The sequence below is a fragment of the Molothrus aeneus genome, chromosome 1, assembly GCF_037042795.1.
Source record: "Molothrus aeneus isolate 106 chromosome 1, BPBGC_Maene_1.0, whole genome shotgun sequence".
In the NCBI taxonomy this organism is placed as follows: domain Eukaryota; kingdom Metazoa; phylum Chordata; class Aves; order Passeriformes; family Icteridae; genus Molothrus; species Molothrus aeneus.
In genome coordinates, this window is record NC_089646.1 from 139,085,944 (window position 1) to 139,102,229 (window position 16,286).

Sequence of the window (16,286 nt, forward strand, 5' to 3'; positions counted from 1 at the left end):
GTTTTAATTATGGCATTAATAATTAAGCTGTCTGAAAATTTACTGTTTTATTGCTAATCGTAAAACAACAGTAAATTATTTCTGTTTATCATGAATGAATTATTTACAATGTGGGACTAGTGTGAGTTTTTCAAGAAGAGAGGCTCTTTCAGGCTCAGAACCTAACTGCTTAGGAAGTTTTGAAACAAAATATGTAGTGCAGGGAAGCTGAAACATAAGTGGTAGAACTAGCAGTAAAAAATGTGATTTTAATTTACTCCTTAGTGAATTAAAATAAATATCAATACACTTTCCTAAAATCATGCTATTTAAAATGTGATTATCTGACAAAAGCCCAAGAATCTGCTTGGCTTTTTCCTCTCTGTTCCAAAGAGAGGTTTTTGACATTTTCTAAAAAAAGCTAAGTATTTGCACTTTAATTAAAAAAAACCCAAAAAAACAAACAAAAAAAAAAAAACCCAAACAACTAAACAGCAGCAAAACCCCAAACAAAACAGAAAATCAAACCAAATTATTTCTGCTCCTGTGGAAAATTAAGTAATGACAGAAATGGTCTGTTTTAAATTCAGAGATGAACTGATGCTAATACAAAATTTAGAAAGTGTATAAAAGTGTTGCAAGCAATCCATCCAGGAAAGTTTCAATAGTAATGAAGGAAATATTTGCTATAAATTTAAATTAATACAAATGGGGTTCAGGGATGGTTTAATTAATTTAAACCATTATTCATACAACGATTTGTTCAACTTGATTTTGTTTATGAAAGGAAATTCAGCATAAGGCTATGGATGTAATCTCTCAAATACAGGATGTCATCTCTCAAATACAGCAATCACATATAATTTTTTTCCAACTAGTTCCTGTAAGTGATTTTACTCTGCCTAATAATTTTTTGAATGCAGAACAGTTCCTTTAAATCCTAAAAGGGATAGTTTTGGTCAGCTTTGTATCCTTACAAATTTTAGAAAAAAGCATGGAATCTCTTGCCCAGCTACATCAGAATAGAAGACCCAAAAGAGAGTAAATTGCAGTAGATATAAATACATTTACTGTCTACATTTACTATACATTGTTTGAGAAAACTACAGTAAGTTACATGGTGTAGTCACTTGCTAGAGAACTAGTTTATAGAATTCATTTGTGTATAGAATATCTTTGTTTTCCCAAATGAAATATGAAATGACTTAGACACTTAGGATAGTATTATCTACCAGGACAGTCTAGGAAAACTTTATATTTCTTTGGCAGTTAAAAACTGAGCAGTTCTGTAGATCTGACATTAACGGTCCCATGAAAGTTGATGATAGGAGAGTGAGTTTGTGTGTTCTTTGGGATAGCTTTTGTTGCTTCTTCAGGAAAGCTGTAACTTTTTTTTTCTTTTTTTTTTCTAGGTTTGTAATCTCAGAATAAATTGAACCTGGGTTTTTTTTTTGCTTTTATAATAGTAAATTATATCAACCATTTCTAAAACTGCTTGGAAAAAAAATACAAATAAACCAAAAAGAAGTGTTCCTGGTTTTTTGTGCTTTTTATTAGATGGTTTTCTTTTGTTGTTTTTGAGTTTTATTTATCCAAAAAGACTAATAAAGACTTTCAAAACTCTGTGGAATATATTTTTAGATAATCTTCAACTCTTTTTCAGTTTCTTGTGAAAATTGAATGGTCTTTATTTGCTTTGTGTCACATTTTAATTGCATTTAGAATCTTAATATCTGAAAGCTTTGAAAAATCAAGTGCATGCTGCTGAAAATATTACCCTAGAAAATTTGTTTGAGTTAAAATCAAAACACTTGCTATTCTGTTTTTACCTTGTACTAAAACTATCATATATGGAAATGTGAGAAAAAGAGAAAAGGCTTCAAGACCTTTAAAGAGAAAACCTCAAACTCTGGTACAGGGGTGTTTGTTGCTGTCATACATGTAAATTTTTAGAAGATTCTTCCATGCTTGTAACCACTGAAAGTTCAAAACAGGATGCAGCTTGAGAGACTATCATAGCTCTAATATTTTTTGAATTAGTAATCATTCAGATTCCTTGCTGTTAAGACTACTGAGGTAAAATGTTATTTGACTATAGAGAAATTATTTTTTGCATATGTTTTCATAATGTATGTGTATATAAATTTGTATATTTATTTATGTCTAGCCTCCTTTTTTGCTGTGGGCAATTCTTTTGGTGCCACCACTCCCTTATATGCCATGTCATTGGTACCTCAGTTTGAACTGTATTGCAACATGGACAGTGTTCACACATTGGGGAACTAGTGTCTCTCTCTAATTTTAAATGTTCATGTTCTACTACCAGTATTTTTCTTAATGATATTATGGTTTAAAATTTTATGAAATAAAATAGGGCAGAAATACTTTTCCTCATATCCTTTAATTTTCAAGTATTTTATAAACACAAAGAGTTTTGATCTTTCTAAGCCCTTGAGCTGTAGCCAACAACTAAGCCCAACACAACCACTCACTCCCTAAGTGAGAATTTCCTCCCTAGGATGCTGGGGTATAGAATCAGATTCAGTGGTGCATTTTGACAGCTGTTCTTATGTAGATAATTCTAATTTGCTTAGAATTTTATACATGTCAGCATATACATGCAGCAAGTTTGTTTTATTCTTCTATGAATAAATTCCTTATTTATTTCAACAGAAATTGAAAAAGAAAGCTGTGGGGATCCTGGAACACCATTGTATGGTATTAGAGAAGGGGACGGATTTTCTAATCGTGATGTTTTAAGGTTTGAGTGTCAGTTTGGATTTGAATTAATTGGAGAGAAATCTATCATTTGCCAAGAAAACAACCAGTGGTCTGCAAACATACCAATCTGTATTTGTATGTACCACATATTTTCTTCTTATTATTTTTAAGGCATTGTGATAAGCTTTACTTATGGATAATAATTATGGGTAATTATTTGTGTGATTGATTTCAGAGTTAGTAAAATGCTATTAACTCTCCTGACAGGATGAATTTACTTTTTCTTAGCAGGTTTGCCTAATGTACATGCCCAAGGGACAGGTTCTAAAACTGCTAAAACATTTTTTTTTCTAATACCAAGTCTTAAAGCAATTCTCTTTATGTGCTTTGATATAGAGGTTTATTATTGGCTTTTTTTTTTGAAGGATTCTGTTGATTTGATGATGTAAATTATGTATGATACAATTTTGATAGCCAGTCTTAAATTTTAATATATTTCCTCAGATTAGAGGTCGCAGAATTGAAATCAAGAGTTTAAATTATTTACATTTCCCCCATGTATTTTATATAAACACCTATTAGCACTTAAATGATCATAAATATTTATAGCTCTCTTCCAGCAGTATTCTATAGCATAAGTAAAACATTTGCATTATATAGCATAAGTAAAACATTTGCACTACATAGCATAAGTTGTATTATATAGCACAGGTATATACAAGGTTGTGATACTTATTTGTGGCAGCACCTACCTTAACTTTTCCACTAAATAGTATGGATCAAATATATTCAGAGTGCAATCAGTTGCTTTCATCTCTGCAACTCAATTTAATATGGCTCAGCTGAATTTATTGAATATAATATGTTATCCTGATAACAACAAAACATCTCATCTCTTTGAGGCTTCTTAATTTCTTGTGCCTCTGTGTGAACAACAAATGATAAGGGCACTATTGACTTTCTGCCCCTTTAATGTGCTCATTGGGAGGTCTGCTCATCTAAGCAGTTCCCTACAAGAGAAAATAAGTGGTGCCAAGTGATTATTATCAGGGGTAAATTGTAAGGACTGCCATGGATTTCCAATGCAACAAATATGTCCCGTATTTTTTGTGAGCTCTGCTTGAGAGGTAGTTTTATTGAGAAGAAGGAAATATGAATATTGGAAAAACAACCTTCTTTCCAGATTCACATATTACCACAAATAATGGATTATTCAGTTGAGGTACTCAGTGAGTTTTAAGATTTCTTGCAAAAACTTAGCACTAAAAAAGTCCTTATTGAAGTGTTTTAGTCCATTACCTAATTTATCTCTCCTTTTTTTGGCAGTTCCTTGTCTTTCCAATTTCACTGCACCAATGGGAACAGTTCTTTCACCAGATTATCCAGAGGGATATGGGAATAATTTAAACTGTATCTGGACAATAATTTCAGACCCTGGGAGTCGAATTCATCTCTCCTTTAATGACTTTGACTTGGAATCTCAGTTTGACTTTCTTGCAGTTAAAGATGGCGATTCTGTAGATTCCCCCATAATTGGAACATTTACTGGTGCTGAAGTTCCTTCCCATCTTACCAGTAATGGTCATATTTTGCGTCTGGAATTTCAAGCTGACCATTCAATGTCAGGACGTGGATTTAACATCACTTATAACAGTGAGTAATCTTATTTTTTTTGTGTGTGTGGTTTTGTTTTCAACATACAGTCTAGGAGATAGGCTTAAGTATTTAAAAATGATGCTATGGTAATGCAGCTTCAAGTAAATCGTATATACCTAAAAATTCCTAATATATGTGTTTGGATTATTGCTCAAATACTGTGCTAGGGCTAAAAATACAAGTATTGCTCTCATTTATGGCTTTAGAGATCATTGTGATAGGAGTGTTTGGCAGACTGACAAATCAGGCCAGTTCCAAGTTGTATAATAGGACTTTAATAAATTTGCTGACAATGCAATGCCACATAATATTAATTACCATCACTGCCTGAACGAAACTGTTCTTGAAAACTCATATGTTCAGCTGTGAACTTACGTTATGTCCTGGAGCTGATGGCTGCAATCTTTTCTAGCTCGTAGTCATGGCAGTTCAGTGAGCAGCCGTAGGAGCTCTTTGATCAGTCAAAACGCAGTAGACTTATCTTTTGTTTGTTTTTTTTTTTTTTTGCTGTTTTACCTTCCTTACTTACTAACCACATAATAAAATTGAAAGTGATATCAAATATCCTCTCCAGTATTAAATACCATTAGCATTTATTCACCTTTTTGCTGCCAAAACTGTTACATTTCTTCTGAAACACATATGAAGAGCTGCCTATCTTGCATTGGTACCAAGTAATTTGGTATTTATTCCACACTAAAATCCAGACAGGATATATTCCCAGTTAGTGCAGACAGGGTGATGCAAGGCCATAGCATGAATAATTGCAAGATACACTGTGAAACTTTCTTGGGAGTGTATGCAAAATTAAATTTTGGCACTCCAGCAGTATCCTGAAGTGTTAGACTTGCTGCTATGGGTAGAGTGTGATAGGAATAAGAGAACATCTAGTAGGGGGTTCAGCAGTACCCTTCAACCAGAGCTTCCCCACTTCATCAGTCCCCCACATCTGGAAATTTGGATTTCTTTCTTTTTCTTTCTTTCTGATGGTAGGGGTCGCAGAGTTTTCAATGTCAACAGATAGAAAAAAATAAGCAAAATACAATAAGTATTTTGATATTTCCAAAATGTGATGTAATGTGTAATTAGACCCATTCCTGTCTTTCTCCCTAACATCTGAGAGTATATCTAATTCCATAAGGTTTGCTTGAGATTTAAGAGAATATACAACAGCATGATTTGAAGGAGAGCACATCTCTCCTGTGAGAACTCAGCACATCCCTCTGGATGTCCAGAGTTGCCAAAAACCCTCTCAGGAGGCTCAAAGACCCTAGCACGTTGCCCAGAACACCTAGTAGCTTGACTTTAATCCTTCCAGCGAATTGCAACCTGTGTATGAAGACATTAGAGCCACACGAGTTTGAATAGTGCAAGAATGATGTATTTACAGGGTAGAAATATAGATTTTAGAGGTTTTTGCTATAGAGGTTATGGGGACAAGATAGAAGAATCAGAGCGTGTCTCATCCTTCTTCTTTCTTCTTCTTGTTCTCCATTTTCTGCTGTGAGGTTAGCACTTAGAGATTAGTTTAAAGTAGAAGTGCACTGTCTAACACAGGTGATAGGTATTAAGAATTAAAAGTAAATATGATATACGTAATTTGTAGTATATAAAGACGACACCGCCTCAAGAGCAGTCAGAGTGCTTGTGGCTGCCTTGCTGTGCAGACCTCAGCTGAGCAGAAAGAAAATTTTGTAGATAAGAAATAATAAACAACCTGAAGACCAAAAAGTGAAGAATCCAGACTCATTCTTCAGAGCGCGAGCTGCCTCAGAACCATCCCACGCATCTCAGAGCAAAGACAAACAGCCGACCCGAGACTCTCCCTTCCTGTGTTACCTGATGGACTGTATGAAAAAAAACCCCCAACTTTGCTATTTAGGTTTCTTTACTCTTAAAAAACCTAAACAAACCCTTAAATCAAAAAGGAAGTGAGAGATTAAGAGAAGTTGATAAGTGAGAGACCTAGACTTCACATTTTTCTCAAATGAATGTTAACAGTTAATATTGTTTTCATAAAATTTCAAGGACTGAATTCCCATGTGGCTGCTTACTTTTCTTACATCATCTTTCACCTTTCCATGTTTATTTTTTCTCTTTTTATTTTTGTTTTGGTTTAGGTTGCCAGTCTTTCAGAGAATGATTTATTAAGATCTACATTAAACATTTCTGTCTGAATAGGAAAGAGATAAACTGACAGTAGATTGTTCTGTAAACATTATTTTTCTGATATTGTCTTATATTGTCTTATATTTCTGCTCTCAGCCCTTTGATTCATCATCAGATCATTTGTCACAAATGTAGAATGTAAGCATGAAGAATATGTGGTATCTTCTTGGTACCTATAAAAACCAGTATCTTCTTACTGGTTTTTGTAGGTACCAGTCATCATTCCAAACTAACCTTGGACTGGTAGCTACATATCTCAGTACTGTAACTAAATATTGGAAAGTCAGGGGTTATTCAGAGCTACTGAAATATGAAATCAGGTATAAGGAAAATGAGATATTGCATCCATGTTTCTTTACAGAAGTTTTAACATTTGCTCTTTATTTTCTTTTGTCTAATGTCCTTTTAACACTTATAACAGTTCTCTTTACTTTAAAGTTTCATTGTCGTGTGCTCAATGCTGTCAAGCCTAAATCTAAATGAGAAAACCAAAATCAGCTATTGGAGGATATAAGGTAGTCTTCTAGGATAAAAATTAGGACTGTGTATAAGTGGATTTTCTCAAGTTATCCCATTTTGCACAACTAGAACTAAATGTAGGTCAGTTAATGTAGAATTTATAGTGAAAATGAAAGATGGAGAAGATTAGTATGGAATGCTCCTTATATTTAGTTCATATATTGAACTATATAGAAATATACTTATCAGATAAATTCTGCTTCTTTAAAAATTTGCAGACTTCTTTGGGTATGTATTAGTTTTATCATGTCATTTAAATTATGCACTAATAGTATCAAATGATACAATTTTAATTTTAAAAAGAAGCAACAGTCCAATATCAACTTTTAGCTGTTGTATAATGAAACTACTTAACTCTGAAAATAATTTAAAACATTTTACACATTTGAACAATTTAACACATTTATATTTTTATTTCTTTTCATGGGTGTGTTTGTGCATGTTTTTGTTAAACTCTGTAGCTAAAATCTACTTACAAAAGTGGCAATATCTTCAAATAATGTCTATTATTTCTTCAGTAAAGTCAGCTTCAATCTGATAAATTACAGAAGTAATCTTTCCATATTAAATAAAGGCCAAAAAAGATAATAAAAAAAGGCATGAATAGAATTTCGCTCTGTCTTAGCATTTGTAAACCCAAAGTTAATTAAAAATATCTGTTTTCTGCTAACACTCCAGTTGATATATTCCAAAGCTATCCATCTCTTTTTGCCCCCTTTCAAGAGTAGAAACAGTGTATCATGGAAACAGTATGTCTTGATCAATCTTTTCTAATAAGAATGTAGGCTAGTAATGTAAATAACTTCATTGATGTTTTTGAGGTGTAGAATGGAGAAGAATAAAGCTGAGTTACTATTACATAATCTGATTATTTAATAGTATTTCTCAGAAAATATTTCAATGCCATATTTATTTTTATTACAGAAACATATATTGTCTCAGATAATTACTCTCCTTCCAGTAAAATTGAACATAAATCTAACTTTTGTTTGAATTAAGAAAAATATTAGATTTCAAGTGTGTCATCTTTGAGTTATTACACTAAGTCTAACAAAGATTTCCTACTTAGTTCAATTTTGGGACTATATCATAGAAATATGTGACTTGAAAATGGATGATACAGAGAATGTTCCAATAAGCAAAGGTATAAGAACTGAAAGGCTGTTATATTCTGCTTGGAAAAGGAGAGAGAAGGATGTTTCACTAGGTTCAGCAGAACACAGGGACATAGCAACCTAAAACTGCATTTGTTTAAGTTGCTATGGAAATGAATACTTACATCTGATTCCTTGTTTCCCCTTTATATCCCAAACCCAAGAGCTGTTAATGATATTTCTGGTGCCTGTGAAGATATTTATAAAGTCAGTCATCCCCTAATCCTGCCTGTAGTAAGCTATATGCATTGTACTACTCAATTTAAGGAAAGTATGAGCCTTTTATCGTACTTGTGACTCCTTTATGAAAGCTTCCCACTTTATATATATTTATCTTTGTTTAATTATAGAGAACAGAGCTAGACATAGTAGTGAATATAGTCACATAAATTAAAAGAAATAAATTTATATAGCCTCTTTGCTTCAGTGTAGATTTCCTAGCTTAGGTTAGAACAGATGAAATGCACACCTAAACTGCAGTGTGACAACTGAAGCCTTGTGACAGACAATGCATATTTACTTCCCGTGACAATGGAGTTAATGCAGAGGAAACTGAAAAGTTTCTAGGTCCTCAATGGGCAGGAATTCCACAAAGCAGACTTGTGCTAACCTTCCTTTGGACTGAGATGGGTGAGTATTTTGAGGTGGAAAGCATCATCCAGATTGCTTGATTTATGCTTGCTGTGGCTTCTTTGAGCTGTCCTCATTGATTGGGGTATAGTGCTGGACAATTATCTTTGAATAAGCTTGAATGACGTGCTGCTTTTTATTATGTAGATGTTTTTGTTACTTTTTTTTTATTACAGCTGTTTAATTGTGCTAGCAAAAAACCTTATGAATTACATAGCAGCCTGACAAAGGTCAAACTACGGGCCTCTCACATCAGCTTCATTACTCCAGTCATTTCAGCTCAGTGGACCAAAACATGGACAATGCCAGATGATGTGCTTATATACAAAAACTGATTTAATATGATTTATTGCTGTGTTAGCATATGTTCATCACAACACAATTTTCCTGCCAGTTAATCTTGTTAAGACTTTTTCAGTCTCAGTACTTCTCAAGCTAGAACTCTTCAGAGGGTAGTGTACTAGAAAGAAGTAGGAGTTTACATGTGATGGTACTGAATAAGCTGCTACTTGTTTACATAGCTTTAAATAGTCTTTCACAATAGTTTTTAGTATGAAATATATTGTTATTATTTTATATTCCCTTAACTTTTGTTTTTTTCTCTGATATTTTCTTCTGAAAGTACTATCTTTACTTCAAAGTTGTTGCTATACTTACCAGCTAAAACTCTTGGTAGGGCAATCCACCAAAACAATTAACTGTGCCAGTGGACCACACATTTTTAGTCCTATTTGGAAGGACCTTTCAAAGCTGGCTTTAGATGAGATGAGCTGTGATTAGCTAGATACCTGCTTTCCTATCTCATGAGATCTCTGCAGTTTCTTCCCTCTGTTTTTTTTTTTTTTTTGGTTGGTTTTTGTTTGTTTTTTAATGCAAAATGCATATTTTAATATACTTCTGGGTTAAAAGCAGAATATCACCATTGCCCTGATCTGTGATTATATTTCCTGACATTTTTCCAGAAATTGCCTTATATACCTGTGCAGTCATGATAGTTGATGAAGATAAATGCCAGGAAAACTGTATCTCCTCTTTACGTGTAATAGTTCATAAGGAACTTTTCTATGGTTTCTTGACTTTTTGATAATAAGTAAAATATTAATTAATCATTTAGCCATGTGTTCTTTTTCTTTTCAGCCTAAGGCTAATATTTCATATTACAGCTCCACCATGAAGCTTTTTAGAAGTATCAGCAGATGGAATTTGGAACATTGAATAATATAATTGTAGGCAGGCTAAGCTACGAGTGACTCCTGTTGGTGGGACAGATTGTCTTTCACTATCTTGCCTCCCAAAGTCATTCTATGCAGTAAAATTGATCACATAGGAGCAGCAGTGGCAGCATTTCCTGAGCTGAAATATAGAGCAATGAATTGATTTTTCAGCCTTAATAAGCTGGTGTCACACACAAGCAAGCTAAACCTGCAGTCAACATTTATCTACATTTATAGATAACAATATTGAAAATCTATCTCTGGGTTGTCTGAAAGTAGTAAGAAAAGCAGACAATCAATGCCTTCTCTAAAAGCGATGACTGTGAACAAAGAATTAGAAAAGTTTTTGTAACTCCTCTGAAAAAGTATGAGATTGCATCACTTTTAATGGAATCTTTAAATGGTAGACAATTATTCAATGAAAACACTCTTTTCATTCCCAGTATATATGACATTGTCTAAGTCAAAATGTCAATAAATAAATGCTTTCGCTTGTCTGTTATTATGATTTAAAATACCTCTGTAATGGAACATCTGAGAAATATTTCTAATAACTTATTGAAATATTACTTTAAAAAAATCATTAGGGGATTTGTATATGTTTTGTCTAGCAGACACACTAGTAAAACTGCAGGGGAAAAAGTGAAAATCATCTTTTTAAGGACTTAGTATTTTCTGATGTCTCCACATATAAACATGTTTAGGAAGATACAATTTGCAGTCATCATACATAGGGAAGGTGGATATTTGTTCTCACTGAAAAAATCAACATTTTAAAAAATATAAGATGCATGTGCAGTATTCTTCATCAATAAAAGAACAAAATACAGTAACTACTACATATAATTTAATGATAATGCTATAAATATGACTTTGCTAATTTCTGTGAGGAACATGGTCTTTCTTTTCCAAAAGTAAGGTATATTCTGCAGTAAAAGACATGAACAGTCTTTGTCATAGTATCTACATTAATACAGGGAGATTCATTTTTTTCAATTTATCCAGACCTAAACTTGAAATGTTCAAAGTTTCAAGTTTTCTTTTTTTGGCCAACATGACCCTTTTTTTCACTGTTCACCACCTCGAAATACAGGAAACAAAATTAGCTATGGTAGGATGAAGCCCTTGAAGGTCAGTATGGCTCAAATGGTGTGATGGTGAATTACATGTACAAAAGATGAATAAAGTTTTTGATTCATACATAAATGCTTGCCCTGCCCTTCTGAAGGAACATTCTGTCCCATTTTAACATTAAATAGGATGAGTGTTGTTGAAAAAGGAGAATTTAGCCATCACTGAAATCTGCCAGCAACAAGCTGTCCAAGCTGAGATCCATACTGGTATAACTTCATATTTTAAGCAATTATTTATGTTGTTTTGCATTTTCTGCTGTTGAGCAAGTTCTTGATTCTTATTTTTCCCTTCAGTTTCTTATATAAATTGTTTGTTCTTACTAGCAAACAAAATCTTAAAAATCTCATCTTCCTTGCAAGAGTTCTATGTCCTCTACCACTTTTCTTTTTTCCTCTTAAAAAGCATTTGGACATAATGAGTGCCCAGATCCTGGAGTGCCAATCAATGCTCGGCGTTTTGGTGATAACTTTCAGCTGGGGAGCTCAATTTCAGTTATATGTGAAGAAGGATTTATTAAAACACAAGGAACTGAAACAATTACTTGTATGCTAGTGGATGGAAAAGTAATGTGGAGTGGACCTATTCCTAAGTGTGGAGGTATGTATAATATTTCTTTCTAAATCAGGAGAACTTGATGTAATGCATTTCAAATTGCCACCAAATGAAGTTGAGATTTTTGCAAATGAATAGCACAATGCTTCTGTTATAGCTGATATAGTATTAGATTGGAATGAAGAAGTTGATATCTTCTGGCTATGGTATTTAAAACTGTTTAAGATATTTTAGCTCTCAGTTGCAGTACTTGTGTTTCTTCTATTTACAATGATTCTAGGCTGGGGAAGACTCTCTTAGCAATTGATTTCTCTTTTTTATAGAAATTAAGTACTTTCATACATAGCAAACTAAAATCACACTGTTATATATATTTCCTTTGATTTGTTTATACTAATTGACTCTAAAATATAACCTTTGCCTCATTACTTGTCTATATTCTGGGATTTTTGTACCCAAAGGGGGAAAATTAATTCAGCTATTTGTAATGATTAAAGAAAACCAAATCAATGATAATATAATATCTGGTTTGTTAGCTTTTACTTCAAACAACAGTTTAGTTCTTATTTTCACTATGTAACTGCCTTCCTGATAAAATTTGAACAATTTTAATACATTAGTGCAACTGCTTATAATATGCTTTGCAGCCATGTTTACTTTCTGTGATGAATGATTATTGTTTCATAGACATAAGATGTGTGAGTTTCACTAGACATGATAGGCCATAATACCTTTTCTTTATTATGAGGTTCATGGATCTGTTCAAAATTGCTAATAAAATATAAGGTTGCATTTTCAATGTTACATTTAAATCTTAAATTACTGGGAATATTTTTAAGTGTCAGTCCATGCACAATGATAATATGATTCGCAGGTTGTCTGAGACTGAGTGGAAAATATTTTGGAATCCTAAAGTTTGAGACACAGGTATATTTGAATTAGATATTTTTTATCAGCTGTAGAATTAGAGATATTGTTATTAGATATATTGTTGATAATTGTTAAATTATTTTAAATTTATAATAAAATTGGAAAGCAAATTAAAATATTTTTAAATTGACAATTTAATTTGGTCTGTTAGGGTGTTCAGAAGTTTTATTGACTGTGTACACATTTGTATGTAAAACAGAAAAATGTTTGATATAAGCTGTTTATTATAAACTCTACATATACCTTATAATTTCATTGTCATATATATCAAGTTGAAGGCATAAGCTCCACATACTGACTAGGAATGTGACTGCTGTGCAGTTTTGTTTTCCTTACAGTTGAGAATGGTCAGAAATTACAGTATACAGGAGGGAGCTATTTATTAATCTGCTGCAGATTAACAGGGTCAACATTCTAGTTTTTCAGGGCAATCGTGGCTAGCCTCTGCTGGGACTTCCTCCCAGCCCTGCCCACAGCCCAGGATTCTGTTTCAGCTCAGACAGTCACTTTGTTGTCACCAAACCCCTTTCCTGTAACAAAACCAGTCCTGGTCAGCTTTCTCAGGTGGAATTGGATATGTTTGTGAAGGCACTAACTCTGTGTGTGTGTCTGTGTGTGTGCACAAGTGAGCATCCCTAGTTCCTGGCTTCTTTTTTTGGTGAAGAGGTCCTGCTTTTGCTGCTCCCTGATGAGTTTGAGTTTGGGATTCCTGTCCTCATGCCTTTCATCTTTCCTGTGTGAGGGTTATGTGGAGGATTTTCCCATAATCTGTTCTAATATTGTGCTGTTGTACCCATGCTGAAGCTCTAACCTTGGTCTTCCTGCATAACTCCTGTAAGGCTTAATATCCTGCCATTCTGTAGCATTAGTGATAAGCTCTTCAAAAAAACATTTCTAAAACTATGAATCTACAAGATGTTTAGTGTTTCTGTGAATAGCCTGTTATCCTAAAGCCTTTTTTCCTGCTCATGTAGGAAAATTTCCTGTTTCGACCCATGCACCTTGCTATACAAAGAAATAAATACAAATGACTTTGTGAGAATTCTTAGATCAGACTGAAATTGTTCTTTACTATTTGACATAGACCTGTGTTTGATAAAGAGATTCTGCTTGATGACCATTTCTAGTTGTGTTATATTTCTAGAGTTTCATTTTGAACACATGAACACTGGGTATGAATCTGTCAGACAACCATCAAACAATACTGTAAGAATGAAGAGGGGATTAGAAGCAGTGTAAAAAAGGTTGGGGAAACAATCCTTTGGCACGATGACTGGAGAGTTTTATTTTCTAAAAAACAAGGCTTTTTAAGATAAGCTCAGTAGCTAGGCAATTCTGAAGGGAAGTACTCCTGGGTTTAGGAAATCAGCATGTAATGGTGAAAGTCAAACAAAAAAAATCCATTTGATATTTATCTGCAAGAGCCACAATCAGAGGACAGATAAGAAACGTTTTCTTTAAGGAAAACCAGCAGCAAAACTCTACTAAATAAAATTGAGAAATCATTCCAAATTTAGGCAATCTTACAGTGTGCATTACTTTTAATGCACTATTCATGGGAATATTTTTGTAAGAGGGGTTTGGAGCTTTTTGTATTCTAAATGCACTTTGTGTCATGAAAATTTGGTGAGATTATGGAACTTTGTACAAGTTTAGTAACACTGTAAATTGTAACTATGGAGTGTACTGACTCAGAATAAGGCCATCTGGTCCCTATTCTACTTAATATATTTTGTAGTTTGTAGGCTCTACATGTAATATGAATATTTGAAAGTGCTTATATACAATAAAATATAGAGATTATGAATGTTCTAGAGTTAACCTTCTGGTTTTTGAGGTAAATATGAGTTTAAATAACTTGTTTGACTGATACTGTTTACTGAAGGTAGTATGAAAAAGCGACTCTAAGATAAAAGGTGAGAAATGCCCACGTTAAATCCATCAGTGAGTATAAAAAGAGGCATGCATCTGCATATTTAGAATTGTTTGCAACATAACTGAAGTCTTATCTATGTAACTTCTAGAAACCCTTTCTTTTCCCTACACAGGATGGAAAGATGGAGCATTATGTGCTTAAAAAAAAAGAAAAGAAACCAAAACAAACCTGTTTACAGCAATTTGTCATTTAAATATGGGGCCCTGGTATTCTCCTGAGAAAAATGAAGATCAGACAAATGTGTAATAATTCATGGTCTTCAACTTGAAGTTGTGTCAAAGAGAGCAAAATTAATCTATTATTTTGTAATGGAGAAGTTCAGAATAATATAGACAATGATATGTACTGTTCTACTTTGTCAAAATGAGCAACCAAAATGCTTTGCAGGCTCTGCTAGGTGAAATAACCACAAACAGAAATGGAATAAATAGCCATGTTTTTGTCAGAAAATGTTGTGTATTTTACACTATTTTTAGTAGAGACACTAGCTTGTCAACGGTACAGTAAGACCTTTCCAGCTTCTTTGTGATATACAGTGATATGCATCATTAACTGTGACACTAACTGTGACATCGATTTTTGAAAATTTTTTGGATTTTTTTTTTTTTTGAGTAGCCTTGTATGCATAAAGGCCACAAGAACCATGGTGTTATGAAACTCTGTGGTGCAGCCTTCTCTTCCTGCAAAGTAACATGCTTCTGCTGTCAGGCTGAACTCAGTCTGAATGGCAGAGGCCCTGGGTGTCCTCATGGACACCAGCTCAAACCTGTGTCCTTGATGCAAAGAAGGTCAGTGGTATCCTGGGATGGATAAGGCAAACTATTGAGCAGGCTGAAGCTGGTGATCTTTCCCCTCTACATGAGTACTGCTTGCAGAAGTATATATTGCAATATTGATATATATTTTCCAATTAAAAAATATCAACTAATGGTAAGTGTGGTAAGAAGAATGATAAGTATGTCTTTTTCATGAATGAGTAATTTGAACTGCTAACATGCCAAGCAAAACATATGTGGTATGACAGTAGATTCCATGATGTCAAATTTAAAATAACAGTTCACTGATTTCTAGCTTTAAACTCAGCTGAAACTTCAGCAAGTTTTTCAAGACTCTCTGCTCACAATTAAAAGCAAAAATAATGATATTTTGTAGAGACTGTGTTTTCTTGATGTTCTTTAATGCAGAAAATGTGTTATGCACATAAGAACACAGTAGAGAAAAAACCTTTTTCAGAATTATTGAGCAGTTTATTTCATCTTTTTAAGGTCTTAATTCAGTTATCTACATCTAATTCTGAACACCTCAGAGCCTGTCAGTTTGACGCAACTGCATCTTGCTGCAACTGGGTTTTCAATATTTGTTCATTCTAATTGTCCTTTATTGCAATTGGTAAATATGAATTGCGCCTAATAAATCATACTATTTACCTTTCTCTTTGTTTCATTTTTAGCTCCATGTGGTGGGCATTTTTCATCTCCAAGTGGAGTAATCCTCTCTCCAGGCTGGCCAGGGTATTATAAAGATTCCTTGAATTGTGAGTGGGTGATAGAAGCTGAACCTGGACACTCTATCAAAATTACATTCGAAAGGTCTTGGCTAATGTTTTTCTTACTTCATGTTTTCCAATTTTTATCAGGAAACAGGAGTTGTTAGCTTTATCATAACATTAATTTGCATTATCTCTAAAAACAA

The 16,286-nt window shown here is 33.5% G+C and overlaps 1 protein-coding gene across 1 annotated transcript in view; it reads left to right on the forward strand.

Moving 5' to 3' along the window:
* Positions 1-16,286, forward strand: part of CSMD3 (CUB and Sushi multiple domains 3) — a 597,171-nt gene that overhangs the window by 334,677 nt on the left and 246,208 nt on the right. Inside the window, exons 14-17 of the mRNA XM_066565891.1 lie at positions 2,653-2,835; positions 4,027-4,353; positions 11,579-11,773; positions 16,045-16,183. Coding sequence (XP_066421988.1) covers positions 2,653-2,835; positions 4,027-4,353; positions 11,579-11,773; positions 16,045-16,183 — 844 coding nt within the window. The remainder of the gene's footprint in view (positions 1-2,652; positions 2,836-4,026; positions 4,354-11,578; positions 11,774-16,044; positions 16,184-16,286) is intronic.